The 17,163-nt window shown below is 40.8% G+C and overlaps 2 protein-coding genes across 2 annotated transcripts in view; one reads left to right on the top strand and one right to left on the bottom strand.

The window, feature by feature from the left end:
• Nucleotides 1-1,960: 1,960 nt before the first annotated feature.
• LOC133127183 (cytochrome c oxidase subunit 4 isoform 1, mitochondrial) lies at nucleotides 1,961-15,460 on the top strand. The gene is made up of 5 exons (XM_061239876.1): nucleotides 1,961-2,113; nucleotides 3,838-3,931; nucleotides 5,230-5,385; nucleotides 10,506-10,637; nucleotides 15,104-15,460. The coding sequence occupies exons 2-5, from the start codon at nucleotides 3,838-3,840 to the stop codon at nucleotides 15,235-15,237; spliced, it is 516 nt and encodes a 171-aa protein (XP_061095860.1). The 5' UTR covers nucleotides 1,961-2,113; the 3' UTR covers nucleotides 15,238-15,460.
• The window catches only part of LOC133127182 (apoptosis regulator Bcl-2-like), an 80,387-nt gene continuing 71,606 nt past the window's right edge, over nucleotides 8,383-17,163 (bottom strand). The window contains exon 2 of the mRNA XM_061239875.1: nucleotides 8,383-8,492. Coding sequence (XP_061095859.1) covers nucleotides 8,475-8,492 — 18 coding nt within the window. The 3' untranslated portion in view covers nucleotides 8,383-8,474. The remainder of the gene's footprint in view (nucleotides 8,493-17,163) is intronic.

The raw sequence follows: 17,163 nt of genomic DNA, 5'->3' as shown, positions 1-17,163 counted from the left end.
TTTTTCAAATTAATTTCAGTGGTTGATGGCAAGTCTTCACATTATGCATTAAAACGAACGACAGTTGAGGAGTTTTAAGCTTTGGCAGCAGCATCTATTTAAACGGCCATATATAATAATTGTTCTCCAGTTTACCCGGAGCATGGAAGAAAAAGAAATCACTTGTATATTGCTGATAGATCGATCGACTGTAAATAAGAAAAGTTAATATTGAGGAAATTAAGTGCCAGAGAAAGGTATATTTTTCTGTGTATTAAAAATGGAAAATCATGTTTGTAAGTTTGCAGATTTGTTTTTGGGTTTTTTTGTACATTGTGGCGTATATTGTTCATACAGTTCAAGGATGGAGACACCTTGTCCACTGAAAATGCAATCATGGGCATGAAATGGCACTCATGGTAATGCATATTGTAGTTTTATTTTTTGGGTTTTTCTATTTTTATTTTGCTGATTGAGTTTAAAAAATAAAAGATGTTACCGGAATGTCTCCTTTTGTTGTGGAATTTTGTGTTTTGAACTTGAAGGAACAAGAGGATAAATGCCAAGGGAAATGGTTTTGTGTCATATAGAATGCTGAAATTCTACAATCCTGTTCTATATTCCTTTAATGGCTCCTCCATCTGGGAAGGTTTCAGCTCTGTGTTACAAACCCACAGCAGCATCACTCCCATGCCTTCTAGGTAAGGTTCCTTAACAATCTTTGAATGGTGAGTGTAACAACCTAACCTAGTCCCATCAGACAATTAAGAAAATGAGCCAATGCCTAAATAGAATGCTTTAAAAATGAGCCTTTTGGTCATGCCGAGAAAGTCCTTGGAATAACAATGTAAGATTATTGTCAATTTAAACTATTTGTTCACCTTTTGCTACAATTGCTCTATCCTAATAGATGCATATGGACAGGAGTCAAGCATGATAGTTATTCCATTGAAAGTAAGAAAATGTCTTCCTAAAATAAAACGTGCATCCTGGATATTTGCCTGCAAGTTCAAGAACTTGCCATAAACACCTCCATCCATCCATTATCTGAACCCGCTTATCCTGAACAGGGTCGCGGGGGGGCTGGAGCCTATCCCAGCATACATTGGGCGATAGGCAGGAATACACCCTGGACAGGTCGCCAGTCCATCACAGGGCACACACACCATTCACTCACACACTCATACCTATGGGCAATTTAGACTCTCCAATCAGCCTAACCTGCATGTCTTTGGACTGTGGGAGGAAACCACGCAGACACGGGGAGAACATGCAAACTCCGCACAGAGAGGCCCCGGCCAACGGGGATTCAAACCCAGGACCTCCTTGCTGTGAGGTGGCAGTGCTACCCACTGCACCATCTGTGCCGCCGCCATAAACACCTGTTACCACTAATATACTGAATGATTACACTGGACTAGAAGGGATGATGCATCAAAATCTCACGGCTAACATCTATGGTGCATAGACACATTCGAGAAATTTTCAGGTTAATGCTAAGAAAGGTCTGTCTGCTGTAGGTATACTTGCTTGAAGTTTCTACAACCTTGTGGTAAGAAACGGCATTACAGTTTCCACTCCCGGAAGCTAACGCATATCTCTTGTAAAATGTGCGAGGTCGGTTCTAGTTAAACTACAATAATATTCGGCTTCCTTGTGCTCACGTTATGTAGGTTATTTCCTATATTTCCATTTTGTAAATACGTCCAAGAATAATATACACGCAAAGTACTAAATGCTTTAAATCACATCAACAAGGACTAACATAAAAGCCTAACATATAGCTATAATTTAAATTATTGCCTCCTACTTGTGTGCAAAAGTGCATGTGGATGCTTATTAATTCCCTACTTGAATTTGTAATTAAATCGCCAGATTAATTTAACCATGGCCCCATTGTAACAGAATTATGCTTCACCGTAAGAAGTTATGGTATGATACTTTGCTGCCGTTACTAAAGAAGTGGAACCAGTCTGCCGGGAGTTCCTGAAATGCTCTCATTGGCCGTTGGACTTGATAGCAACAGACACCTGACTTAATATTGAACAGCCCAATTATAAATGCTCCATCCTCCACGATTACAATTGCACGTAGACAACTCTTTCAAGCAACAAGGAAACAAAGGAAAGTAAAGGTAAAGACTTAGTAAATCTGTTTATTATAGCATATTTGTTTGATGATAACCTTAAGTTATTTAAACTCAGTCATATCCCAATGTTTAGGTAATTTTAAATAACATAGTAACGTCTAATTGCACACTATGCACGGGTAAAACCGCCATCAGTCGGCTATCTCAAAGGAAATAACATTATTTTATTTGTAGTGTCCTTGTCTGAGGCGATAAGTTGCAGCCTGCCATTGAAATCAATTGCGCAGTTTCAAATATTTCACAGTTTTTAAACTATTGCGTTTTTTTCTGCGTGTGTGTAACGTACGACTGCGTTACCTTCAAATCAACTTGTGAAAATGACCAAATAATACACATTGTTTAAATTAGTATCATGTTATGGTATTAGCATCATGCAAGGACTTACTTTTGCAAGACGATGTAGCCTACCCGCCTTTACGCCTGACAACCACAAGCAAATGTAGGCTATTGCGCATCTTTCTAATTTTAAATGGATCCAACATTTTGGCACCTGTAGGTCACATACAATATTGCTTGATTGTATATGTTGGAAGTTAGGCTAAATTGTTTTTTACCTTCTATCACGACTCATTCTTGAAATTATTTACGCAGAATTGCTTCACTTTCGATTCGTTAATTCATTTACTTCCCTTGTTTTCATGAATGGAGGATTATTTCCTATTGCAAGGTCGCATTTTGGCAAGCTTAGCGTGTCCCTATTGGCCTATGTCCCTATGTTGTAGGGTTGAGGATACAGTATGATGTCACCGTATCACATGCTGCAGGTTTATCTGTCATTCTCCGGTGTAATTTTAGTATCTGTCGCAGAATACGTGACACCATGCACAATGTGTGCTACAGTACATATCCGCGAAGCTTATACTTTCTGCATATCTGCCCTTCAAGGGGACTTTTTGGTGTCCTCTGTAGGTGTAGCATACTGTACGTAGGCACGGAGCCTAGCCTATACTTGCGGATAATCTCTCCTTCAACAGGTTTTTTTTGGTGTCCCCTACGGGTGGGCGTTTAAATAATTCGATCGGTTGTCTTTCCCCTTGTCTCATCAATAATATTTTATTATCATTTAATATCATCACATTGATTTTATACACTCAAAATGTATTAAGATAAGCTACATGAAAGTCATATGAATATACTGGACAAATGGCAAAACGTGTATTTCTCATTGTAAATTACCACATTTCGGAATATGATGCAGTAAAATAGCAATTCATCAAATATTATTCCATAGGCTACTTTGATTTATCATTCAATTTGATAGGCAGTGTGACCGCTGGTAGGCCTACTTAAACTATTAAGGTAGTTGCATGCCTACAGATACAAGTGTTCTGCCTTCATTCTGTATTTTCAAGGGCTGTGTCACATGGTTTGGACTGGCAGAGCTCCCATTAAATGCATATTACAGTGTGGATACATATGTTCGGGTTTATATTCTGTTTATATGAAGACATTGACAGTAAGAAGCTGATGTTATATTTACCAGGCAGTGTTTGGGGTCCGTTGTTATCCACTGTTTGGAAATTAGGCAGCCTATTACTTTTGGGTGTATTCGTAAAATTTTCTAGGCTGGAATCCCCTGTGAACTGCTTTTTACTGTTGTACTGGTGTTTAATTGGAATGGCAGCTCTATAACAGACCAAGCATGAATTTGTTGGTGCTGTCATCCCTGCTCTGTCTGCACTCCTTGACCTGCGTGTGCTCCTGTCCAGATGCTGGCCTGTCGCTCGCTGGCTTGGGGACTTCAGCGTGCTGCCTGGAGGGGTGTGTCCACCACTAGCCGTGCATGTACTGCTGCCTCGAAAGGTGACCTGCCATACAGAACCTGCATATTGTTCCTGTCACATAAGCTCACTTCTCACCAACACATCTGCTGCTAAAAATGACACTGTGGAATCCAGCATTCAGCTTCAAGCAGGCTTTTATTTGACATCGTTTGACGGACACTCGGTGCTTTGGTGTGGTAGAACGGTTAAGTCTTCATATCTGGCACTGTTCCACGCTGCGGCTAGGCATCCTGCCCAGTGTGACAGGTGTCTGATTGGCGGCAATGTTTGGGATTGCGGCTGACTGAGTCAGGAGAGAAATAATCATCCCAGTATGCACAACTAAGACTGTCCAGCAGGGGGAGCCAGATGACCGTATTTATTTTGTGTCCTTTCATGAACCCTACTACTACCTAAGACGGTTTAATTTTTAATTCACAGGAAGTGAGATGAAAGAGGAAGTTGTACTGAGACACCAGAGAGGAAGCAGATAATGGAAAGGACTGTTGTTTACAGTAACAAACTTTTATATCAGCTGACAAAATTGATACATTTGTAAAGTTTGAGAATGTCATATTTGAAATTTAAATAATGCCAGGGTCAAAAGTCAGCAAAGGGAGTGAAATATATTTATGTTCATATATTCCCCAATTTCAACCAGCAACATGATCTTGGCTGGTTTTCTCACTTTACTTAATGGTTCCAACAAGTCATTCTCTGTTTCAGTTTCAGTTCTTTTGGCTCTGTAGTCCAGAAATGAAACAGTAAAATGTGAGGTTAAATTGCAGACTATCCTCTTGAATTTGAGAGCATTTACATCCATATCGGGTGATGCCTGTAGGAATCACATCCATTTTTAAACATCATGTTAGGGAACCAAAAGTATTTGGATGGAGGGCTTCTCAGCTGCTTCTAAATAGTCTGGTGTATTCAATCGCTTCCTTAGTGCAGGTATAAGAAAGCTTTCAACACCTAGTCTTGATTCTAGGCTTTTGATTGCCGTGGAGTCTGTTTGTCCACATGAAGCCTCGGGTTATGCAAATGATAGTCAAGGAAGCCATTATGAGGCTGAGAAATACGTAAAAACAGTCAGAGACATCGACCGAACAATAGGCTTTAACTTTAGCCTCACATTGTTTCATTTAAAATCCAATGCCCTGGACTACAGAGCCAAAAGAACACATATTATACCAACTGTCCAAATACATATGGAAAAAAACAAACATATATATAATAAAGTCTAGGGTGCCTAAGACTGCACAGTACTCTATATGAGGTGCGTATGGCCAGTAAGCAATCTGACCGCAGCTTATGCCCTCTTCACTATTGGCCGTCTAGATGTGATCGACTCCAGCTTGCCCCAGTATACCAACCGCATGGACGTTCCTCTGCCTGACAGACCATTCATCATGGAGCTCAACTCTGAGCATCGCAAACTGAAGGAGAAGGAGAAAGGGCCCTGGACTAATATAACCAAAGAGGAGAAGATTGCACGTGAGCTACTTTCTTTCAAATAAGTAAATATAAATGCAATAAAAAAGGTAATTTAGGTGCTTTGTTTGACTAATTGAATTGTCAGTTAAATTAATAACACATAGATTTTGGCTGAATTTATAACAATTAAATTTATAATACAATGCATATATTATTTATACAATAGACATTGTATAATTCAGTTACTTCGTTTAAAGTGTAAAATGAAGACATATTGGCAGAAACAACTGATCTTTTAGAAAATATAAATACAGTGACAAATACAATACTTATTAAGACATAATGTACAAAGGAAGATGAAACCTGAAATACTTATGTGTTAATAATAATTACAGTACAGTGGTCTATATGAGCTAGCATTTGCTCTGTTGAGTGTGGGATTCAGAAAGTCTCATGGCTTTTATTGCTGGTATAGTGCTCTATATCTCTCCGTCCTTCTGATTGATCTGCCTCAAATGTGGATCAAAGGTTTCCTCCAATCACATTGTGCAGTTGTTAATGAACTATAAGGAACAATGGATTGTAATTTATAATTGAACCAGCACCTCTAATTAGATTTTTAGATTTCAAAAATTTAATTAGCCCATATATTTGAGTAAAGATACAACAGAACATACAATACAAAACATCTATGTACAATTTGTTTACAAATACAAATGAGTATTGCAAAGAGTTTACAATAGGGCTATTCAGCTGGAAGACTGAGAGCTTTATATGGCCCACCATAGACATACTGCAATCTCGGCCCTTTGATCATTGATAAAGAATCTATATTACTCGGATACATAAAAAAATTGGGACAATGTTCAGCTCTGCATCAACTCCTGCACTCGCAATGCACTTGCTGGAGGCCACACTAGCAGGTTTAGCAGGTCTAGCAGTTTTTGGTGCTTCTCTCACATGTAACATAGGATATTTCAATTATGTAATTGTTTTGGATTCAAATACTTTTCTACACTTTACTGAGCTTGTCTGGTGTATTGGAAACCTGAAATACTCAATTTTCAATTGAGTAGCTCTTCACATTTCCCAAACCTATATTTTCAGTTTTATTCCAAGTTGCAATAACATAATAAGAAATCTATGTAATAATATGCTATATAATTATCATAATCTCTAATTGAGACATCATGTACAGGAGATGTAGAATGGCCCATTAAGAACAAACATCAGTCATTATTTTCTTTTCTTTATATATGCATACATATTGTATGCACGCCTCATATAATCTTGGATTACAGTGGTATGTAAACATTTGGGCACCCATAGCCAGATTGTATGTTTTGTTGAATCTGTAAGTGCAAAGAAACTAACACAACCTATGCTAAGTAATGCCATAAGAAGATATCTAAAGAGATATCAGCTTAGAATTTCCACTGTCAGAAACATAATTAAGAAATTGAAGTTAAGGGGCACTGTTGAAGTCACAGCAAGATCTCTGATAGAACTGGTCATTGACTGGTCAGGTATTCCAAAGAAAACCGACATATCACTGCATCTGCAAAAGAACTTCAGAAAGTAGTGGTGCACCAATCCACCATGCAGCATTGCTTACATACTGTAACAAGCATAAATTGAGTGAAACAGTGTCACTCCACTGGGCACCGTGGGAAAAACAATGCAGGGAGAGTTGTTCGAAGGAAACCTTTCCTGCAATCTCATCACAAAAGCCCACGCATGAAGCAAGCAACATAACACTCGGATAAGCCTGATATTTTTTTGGAACGAAGTGCTGTAGACTGATTAAATGAAAATGTAACTCTGGCCACAACCGCTGAAGATACATTTGAAGAATCACAGGGGAAACATTTTAAGAAAAGAAAAACCTGCCAACTCTTGGGGCCTAGGTCTATTATTCTTTTGGGTTGTGTAGCAACCAGTGTCACTGGAAATATTGTGTGGGTGGAAGGAAGAATGGATTCAACTTCTAAGAAAAAGATAATGATAGATAAAGATAACAAAGATAATGTTGTGAGTCAGTGACGAAATTGGAGCTCAAAAGAGACTGGATATTTCACAATAATCAAAAACATATTTCAAAATCAACCATTAACAACGTAAAGAACAAAAGATTAATATGTTGGGATGGCCTTTACAGTACTAGATTTGAATATTATGAAAAAATTGTGGGGAGATTGGATCTTTCTGGATTCAGTGCGAGATCGTGGGGTTGCAGAGTGGTGCCTAAACTAATCTGCAGAGGTTGTGTTCACTTTGTTTACTTGGAAAATACATCAGTTTGTCCGGTGTGGCCAAACCTTTGCACCTTTGATTTGATGCATGGGCTCCCAGTGTATGACTGTACTGGGCTAATTCCAGACAGAAAAGCTGTAAATTGCAATATTTTGCAACCTATTTGAAAACACATCCAAGTGAATTTGCAATTAATCCAGGAAAGATGCATTGCATTAATAATTAAATTGTTCTTTCCATTTTTTTCCTTATGTAGTAGCATTACTTGCCTCTGATGCAATGGGCTTGCTCTCATTTGCATTACAGGAGGTCATGTGAAGTAACATTAAAAAAGTAACTATTTTCATTCAGCCGCCAATGGACGGGAAGATTTATGAACAGGTAAACTCACTTTAAGCCTTCTATTGGGATTATAATCTAATACATTTCATGTTGTGATCATTATATAGGATCTTATGTATTATTTATTTAAAGAATTAAATAGTTTTTAGCAGATTTAGCATGAAAGATTGTTTGTGTAAGTGATGCATGAAAGTGCAGTTTGGACTTGGTATCTTGGACATTTCAGCCATTCACATGCATTAAAAAATAAATAAATAAAAACAAATCCCTTTCCACTCAGTCCATTTGGCTAGCTATTGAATTGACATTACTCGTGTTTGTATTTAGTTAGCTAACTATAGCTAAATGTTAGCATGTGGTGATGCTAGCCACTAGTGGATTTCAGTCTTCTCTAAAGTTAGCCTGCCTGCAGAATTCTGTAACATAAGCATGCATACTCACAAATGCATAAATTCATTGTAGCTTAGGTTTTTATCAGACATCTCAAGTCTTCTGAAGTCCGGGAGTTTTTTTTTACTTTTTGGACGTCATCAGCTTCCTGCCCAGGAGAGAAACTACGCTGGTAGAATCTCCTGAAAATATAAGCAGTGACGTTAGTACTGTGCAGGCGTACCCAGCTATCACGCCAGCCAGCTGACGTACAAAACTGCATTTAGGTAGCTTATGACGTGGCAGCTAATTAATGTTACTGAAAGCTGGTTAGGCACTTGATTAAAGGTTAGCCACAAAGGTGAACTTTTCGCTAACCCCCAGCTCACCACTGTAGTAGCCAATCGTATCCTCCTGCGTAACTCTAGTTTATGAGTTCAGTGTATTGGACACATGCTTTTCAGTTACAAGTTACAACACAGAAAAAAAGGCCCACACCCAGAAGAGACCTGAGCAGTTTTTATAATAACACATACAAGTAGACAAGCAAGGTACTTTACAGAAGTGAACATGTTTCCGTTGTATTCATTGTATCCATTGTATCATAGCAATGACTGAGCATGTTTGTTTTATTATTTTCAAGGTGAAAATCCTGCATAGTATGCCTTTAAATGCATGAATGAACCTTGGTTAACCATTGCACATAGACACAGGTTTCCACTGTATCATAGTAATGACTGAGCACGTTTATTTTATTATTTTCTAAGTGAAAATCCTGCATAGTATGCCTTTAAATGTGTGAATGAACATTGGTTAACCATTGCAGGATATTTTCCTATACATTAAATGAGGGCATACTTGCATATCTACCACATGGTGGCAGTGTAGTATAATAGAAGTGATAAAGGAGTCTGCACTTGGGTAGGTACATGGGTCACCATAGCCATTGTAGACATGAAAAATATATGAAGCATAATTTATCAACAAATCCACAAAAACAAATGTTGATAACATCAAATAATAGGTCCTGGTATTCACCATAATCTGTTTAATACGAGAGGTAACTATGTGATGTGTTTGTGAGATTGTCTAATTGCAGTGAGCAAAGATATTTCTGCTATCTTTGTGCATGCAGATCCACAGTATCATATTGTAACTGTCTGGTGTATTGGAACCGATGCAATACTCCCAGAACGTGCAAACCACACCTCATGGTCCTCTTGGTTGGCTCAGTTGCACCAGGCAAGTGAGCACAGAAAGATATTTGAATCAAAAACAATTATGAATTGGACCCAGGTCTGAGTCAGATGGTTGTCGGTTTAAGTCCTTGGAGTGACACAGATGACATGCCCCTCCCTGCTTCTGACAGTAACGTCCGGGCAGTGTGTTTGAAGCAGGACAGAAGTGTGGTTTGTGTGGATAGGGCATGCCCACCTGGAACCAGACGGGCATGTGTCTTCCATCGGTGTTTCAAAGGTCTGCTATCAACCAAACCTGGGTCAATTGCATACTTGCTTTGGTTTCTATTACCTTTCTACTCTTTACTCAGCTTGCCTGCTGTACCTATGAAATACTCAAATATATATATGTTCCTCTTTGTCTGCTCAATTGTAAGATCAATCGAAACAGAAATGTATTTGAATCCAAAACAGCTACCTACTTGACAATGAACAAAAAGGTCTTGAATCCAGGCTGGCAATAAGTTGACCTTTATAATTTCCCTCAAAGTCATATCAGATGTATTCTTTTAGTGGAGGGGTCATCAGCAATATGCAATTAGCACTTCATCAGTTAAGCAATCTTTGAAAGTGGAGAAAGGAACCTGGTCTCACACCCTTTTTGTCGTTAGGTTGCCATAGTGATCCTGGGGGTACAGACCTGGGTCAAATACATAATTGTTTTGGATTCCAATACACCAGACAGGCTCAGTAAAGCGTAGAAAAATATTTGAATCAAAAACAATTATGTATTTGACCCAGGTCTGTGGGGGTGTGAAACCTGCCTAAACCAAAGTCCTCTCTCTTCCCTCGAGCGGGGTTTGACCCGAACCGCTTCAGTAGAACCTGCAACGCTGCAGACGGACAACGTGTTAGAAATATGGAAGCACCCCAGACAGGCCCGTCAGCTTGTCCGATAAATAATGCAACCGGGGAGGGCTTGATCGGCGATGCGCGTGTCATACGCCGTAACGTAATGCATGTTACGTCTCTCCCCAGTCTACAGGATGGCCTACGAGCTCACCTACGCCGAGATGAACAAGAGAACTGACGAATGGAAGTCCGTGGTGGGCGGGGTCTTTTTCTTCCTGGGCTTAACCGGGCTGGTCATTTGGTGGCAGCGTGTGTACGGTGGGTATCGCACGCACACGTTCCAAACACACACGTTAAACACAAACACACTCGAGCGTGCCGCTCTTTCGCAAACTGACCACCTCTTCCGACCTCTTCTGCTTATCTCCTTTAATCTGTGCAGACAGATTAAAGGTCAGCATGTTCAACTAAGAGCAGGTGAAAATGTGTTACTTCACTTAAAAAAATGAGGTCCCATTAATTAACCATCAAACAATGCATAATTAAAATATTATTAATATGTATTGCCATGCTTTTGCCTGAAGTATAACTCAAATATGCCCTAGAAATGACTTAAAGGACGTGCGCTGAAAAAATGAATCAACGACGCATTGTAAAAATCAATTTATTTTTGACTAACATCCGTAACTTATGAGTAGTATTATCGTAAGGAATTTTTAATAATGCTAACAATATGCTAACATACCCAGTTTCCCTCTGCCTTGAGTCATGGACTGTGGCTGTTCGGGATGGTACATGCTGGGTGTGTTAAATGTTAAATAAAGAGTAAGGTGTGAGAGCAGGCTGTGTTGAAAGAGTCAGGGGTTGGAGCTGTGAATCTTTTATAGAGGAGTCCCCAGATACGACCCCTCCCCTCACCCAAAGAGGAGTGCTCCAGTTCTACCCTCTGCAATGCAGTCAACCGCGGCTGTGTGTACGTGTGTTCGCGTCTTAGAGGGTGTTTGTGTGCGCACATGCATGCGCGCGTCTGTACATATATGTGTGTGCGGGCGTGCCTATGTGTATGTACAGGTCGACAGAGTCAACAGAAGTCATTCAGAACACCCCCCCCCTCTCGGGCGTGCACACACAGAAACGCACGCACACACAAACACGCACGCCGCAAGCCCAGACGCGCGCGTGTACACACAGACACACCCATCGCGCCGCGGCTCCGCACTGCGTCAAGTTCGCCTCATCCGTCAGAGCCAGCCGTGTGCCGGGAGATAGCGAAACGACGAGCACGCGTGGAAGTCTGATAACGAGAGGGAAGAAAGGAAGAGGGAAAGAGGGAGAAATCCCTCTGCCTTCCCCGCCGCCAAAAAGCGGGGAGTTTCCCCGCCTCGGCGAGGCTCGTGTCAGGACTAGAAACGAGAGAGGGAGCATCGCTGAACATGGCTGTGGGGTACTCTGGATCCATCTCATTAGGGTCAGGGAGCGGGCTCGTTTGATGAGAATTTAACGGGAGCGGGACTTTAATGGGGGATAAAGTGGGATTTTAAACTGTCCACGCCTGGTCGGGGGAGGGTTTGCTTTCTAGCCTGGTGTCCGAAATGTCCGATCTCTCACCGAAAGAGCCCCCCCACCACCCCCACCCAGTTTTTTGTCGTGTGATCTCCGCATGGAGCGCATGGCACGTCTGATCATTCCAGACTGGGATTGATCAGGAATTCAGTAGTCCCGCTCCTTCATATACTCTTTTTGATCTGCAGCACACGATGCGGCCGCGTACGGAACACTCCGGAAGAATGCGCCTGGCTGATCGTTTCTCATCGAGGACGGGATCCATTTTAGGGATGAAAACAGCTTAGATACCAATTTCTTTTTTGAAAATGCTAAAATAAACTCCCCCCCCCCGCCCGTCCACCCCAGCTCCAATTTAAAAAAAAAAAAAAAGAGAATCACATCGGAGTCGTCTGATGTGATTAATTCGCTACATAAGGCAGCGACCTGTCGTCCCTGTTGCTGTGGAGTTTTAACTGCCACTTGTCCAAGTGCATTCGCACCTCTAATCTAATCAGTGAAGGGGTAAATTAGTATGCCACCCCAGCCCTTGGCCTCGTTAGGTAAAAATATCTCTCTGATATTTGATATGCGTGCGTCTGTGCACCGGCGCTCGTTCTGTTGTTTCACGTGTTGATTCGGTTCGCGCTCCTGCTGCGAGAAGCGATCATAGCGGGCTCTCGCTTTTGGGCTCACAAGAGCAGCTGCGTGCATGTTTTACCGCTCTCTTTCTCTTTGTTTTGCTGTTTGGGTAACAGAAGTTGCTTCACTTTTGGTAGAATTGTACAACGAATAGAGTTTGAGGAGAGTGTTTGTGTGTGCATGCATCGTGTGCGTGTCTGTGTGTTTGAGAATGACATTCAGTTAGCCATTTCATACAACACTACTTTTTCATTTTTCAAAGAAATTATAAAATATTTCCCCAAAAAACAGGTTCCACAATTATTGGCACAGCTGGCAAAGATGACAGCCATGAGACTTTTTTGTGATAAGGTTAGAACACATTTTTGATTTTTGAAATCCATCTCCAAAACATTAATGACCCACCACCATATTTGACATTAGGTATGAGATGCTTTTCCTGGTGTGCATTCCATTTTGCCACAAAACATGCTGATGATGTATGGCTACAACGTTCAATTTTGGTCTCATCCGACCATAGCACTCTCTTCCAGTCATAATTCCAATGAGGTTTGGCAAACTCAGCAGACTTGGTTTTGTTTATTTTGCTCAGTAAGTGCTGTCTTTGTGCCACCCTTCCAAAGAGTTTGCTGGTATGGAGGTGTCATTTTATGTTTGTTTTTTTGACTTGGTGACCCCAAGACGCAACTAATCTCTGCAATTCTTGGGTTACTTATGGCCTACCTCACCATCTTCCTTGCCGTCCATGAGGATAATGTGCACTTGGATCCTCTTCCTGGCAAGTCTGCAACCATTCCATATGTTTTACGCCTTTTTATTATTGCCATTGAAGTGGTTTGTTTAACCGTTTATGTATTTTTTGGTACCCGACTTGTGATGGTCAATTACCATCTGTGTCTTCTGAATTGACAATTCTTTCACTTTTCCCATGCTGATGGTTGACAAAGGGATTTTGCATGATTGCTACCTCATTTATTGATTTATTACTGAGGTGAAACAGGAAGTGATGGAATGACACCATATAGTTCCGTTACACTGTGATTATTCAAATTAAAGTAAAATTGTATTTCACTTTGGTGACAAAATAATAGTAAGCAATTTATAGAAATTTGATGCTGTATTCCATCCTTCCCATTTTGAACTTAAGCATAGAAAGACTTCAATATTTCAATGAGTTGTACAGCACAGCTGTCTCGTTCTTGCAGCCAGTCCCGCAAAACTATATATTAAATTATGGACTTCACGCTATATGTAGTTTACAGGAATATCAGTGTATTGAATATATTTTCGCATCTCGTGTTTAAGTACATTCCTCTACACTTGCGATACTTTCTGTTGTTTTACAGAGTAAATTACAGACACTCGTTAAAACGTTTGGTTACATAATGTTTGAAACATTACTCAATGCAATGTAGCCTACATTTTTGTCACCCGGTCGGCTATAACCGGACTATTTGCTTGAATTCAAAATTCATTGCATAGTAGATGTCGTGAATGATATTTTTTGATATGTCGCATTGATATTTGTTGGGTATTTTAGCTGTGAAAAAATTCTGTATACCTGTTCTATCTGTTCTCATTAGCAAGGTTATATGAAAATAATGAATACCCATCTGACACATCTCGGCCAATCAGAACGCCATATTTGCCCTGGGTGGTCGGTTATTTTTCAGTGCCTTGGTATAAAGATCATTATCCATGTTGTTTACTATATGCAATCTTTTTTCTCCATTTTTATTAAGGATGCCAATAATTCTGGAGCCCACAGTAGTTATTCCTCAGCACAACAATCTATTTGTCGTGAAAATAAGGCCAAACATGCCTACTTGTTCGGCACTCCTACCTCAGACTTGTCAGCCATGTTGGCCAAAAACAAAAAAGGAATGCAGTGCACATTCTCAACATACAACATCACAGCATAGCCATAACTCATATGAAGTGCATGTTTGACCTTTGGAGATTCCATGTGTGCACTGGTATGCTTTGTCCTCAGGAACCTGCTATTACCTTTCTCCTTGAAAAAACCTTCAAAAATGAGTACAAATTCTCAAATGAATCTGCATTCTTAGAACAGTTAGGGTTTGGATTAGGGTTGAAGGAGCTCATGCTTTTATTATTGTACATATTGAGGCCATTTTTATATTGCTGTGTTGATGGTCTGGACCACACTTGACACTGCCTACTGTGCAGATGTTATAGGACCTTGAGGACTTGCAAGGATTTGAACTGACCATAGAAGGTAAGTGTGTGGAACCTTGAGTAGTGGTAACCCGGGTCCATGGAAAGCTTAATCCCTGTAGTCATTTAGCCTAGGGTAACAGGCAAAGAGCGGCATCTCTGCGATGTTGTGGTTAAGTGTATGCATATCTGTGGGGAAGCGGGTGTCCTTGTGTCTGTGTATGTGTGGGGAGGCGTGTGTGGGAGCAGGTTTATGTATCTGTATGTTTGTTGAACAGCTCAACAGATATGTTGTGTTTTGAGAATGCTTGTGTACATGTGCATATAAACGTTCCAGGGACTCAGGTCGCCATGGCGCGGCGCACTCCTTTGGCTACGACTGTGATTGAGACACGTCTATACTCTTCTCTCCTCTCCCACAGTGTTCGGCGATGTGCCCCACACTCTGTCAGCCGAGTGGGTGGAGCAGGGGACACAGAGAGCCATCGACATGAGGATGAACCCCGTCGAAGGCTTAGCCTCAAACTGGGACTATGAGAAAAAGCAGTGGAAGTAGATCTGATGGGGGGGGGGGAGGTGTGGGAGCAGGGTCAGGTGGGACAAGGCAATAGTGAGGAGGGAAACCTGGGCCTAGCGAGATTAAAGTCACAATGCGACGCTGTGACCTGCGAACCACTGCTCGCAAAACAATTCTGTGCAGTCTCAATATAACCACTCTGTAAACTGACATAAACAAATACCTGGAAAAAAAAAATCTAATGTGCAGGTCTTTCTGGGGACACATTCGACAAGTGTATTGTATATATTATTGTTTATGAGAGTTTGCTTGTGTTTTTTAACTACCAGAAACGCTGTGAAGCCAGTTGTCCCAAACGTTATGGTGCCCTGTTTTTCACTATTTGTATTCTCTCAAGTATCCAATTGAGAGGATATTGGTAGTTAGCATTAAAAGGAAGCGCCGGTGTAAAATCTCTTCACACGGTGTTGGGCTTCCACCGGTTTTGCCGAAGCAGGAAATTTGCAGTCAGCTGACTTACCTGTGTACGGTACTGTACTTCACTTTGAATGAATATATGGACATCAGAATAGAGAGTGCGACCATGATAGCATTAACTATAGGAAACCTTTAGCTTCAAATTCTTCCATTTTTGTTCACTACTAAGCTATTTATGTAGCACAGAGCACCTGTTTATGTGAAAAGCACTCAACATTCAAATGAAAAAAAATCGGATTTTATTTCACTGAATGCAAGTCACCTTGGATACAGATGAGCAAGTGGAATAAGTCTAAGCATGGAATAAGTAATAAAACGCAATGGAAAACAAAACGCTGAACTCAAGCTGCCATGGTGCGTGTCGTCACTGAGGGAATCTGTTGACTATTGAAGCAGCGCTGTGTACCGTGGGGTCACATTGAGGGTGACTTACACCACAGCTTTTGCTTATTATCTCTATTTGCTTTAAGAGCTGATAAAGAGGGTAACTACCATTGTACTCCGAGACCTCTTCATAAAAAACACAAGCAAACTCTCAGACAGAGACAGGTGTATCGGACACCTGGGAGCCTGTTTTTTTTTAAATCAGATTAGCCCCTTCATACAGTGCCAGGCCAGTGTGTCATCTAATCCATGTGCCAGAGGACTGTGGTAAACAGGAGTTTCATCTCCTTCCGAAATAAGCAGTGACTGAATACTTTAGGCACACGGACACATAGGTCTACTAAAGCTTAATGGACAGATCTAATTAAGTGATTAGAGGAGACATTGCAGCTCTCTAAAGATAGACAGATAGGCATTAATATAGCGCTTTTCTCACACTCAAAGTGCTTTACAGTGATGAGAGGGAACGAGCCTCAAGCACCACAAAGGTGGAGCACCTGCCTGGGTGATGCAAAGGCAGCCATTTTATGTCAGAATGTTCACCGTACATCAACTGTGGAGATGGTCGAGAAGGGCAATTTCTAGCTATTAAATCAGGACGATTAGGTGGCAGGTTGGGAATTTGGGAATTTGAAGAACACTGAAGACAAACACACCTGTCAGATCACAAAGGCTCAGGTTCTTTTAGGTGCCTCCATGACTGTTGTTTCTGCATTTTCCTTGATTTTCACCCAGCTTGACATGAAACAGATTAACTCACCTCATCATCCGCAGCCTGAACCGCCTGTCTTGTGTAACAGTCAGACACCAGGGTGCATCATAGTGAGTCACGAATGATAAATTACTTTAGCTGAAAGCAAACACATTTAATCATTCATATGCTTTACTTTTTTAAACGTGTATGCCCACTCACAGTGACGTTCAGAAAACAGAAATATTTAGTGAGAAACAGCGGGAAATCATTCTTAAGGGGCCTTGCTTTCTGTGCCATACAAGGCTGCCTCACATCTCCTGTTAAGCAATTTCCTTGCTCTCAATCTGATCAAATGGGTCATATCAGATAGGCTCTTTACAGGAGGACAACAATGCTGATTGGTCCATGGG

The sequence above is a fragment of the Conger conger genome, chromosome 4, assembly GCF_963514075.1.
Source record: "Conger conger chromosome 4, fConCon1.1, whole genome shotgun sequence".
Taxonomy (NCBI): Eukaryota; Metazoa; Chordata; class Actinopteri; order Anguilliformes; family Congridae; genus Conger; species Conger conger.
Note: the sequence above shows the minus strand (reverse complement) of the source record. Positions and strands in the feature narration are given on the sequence as shown.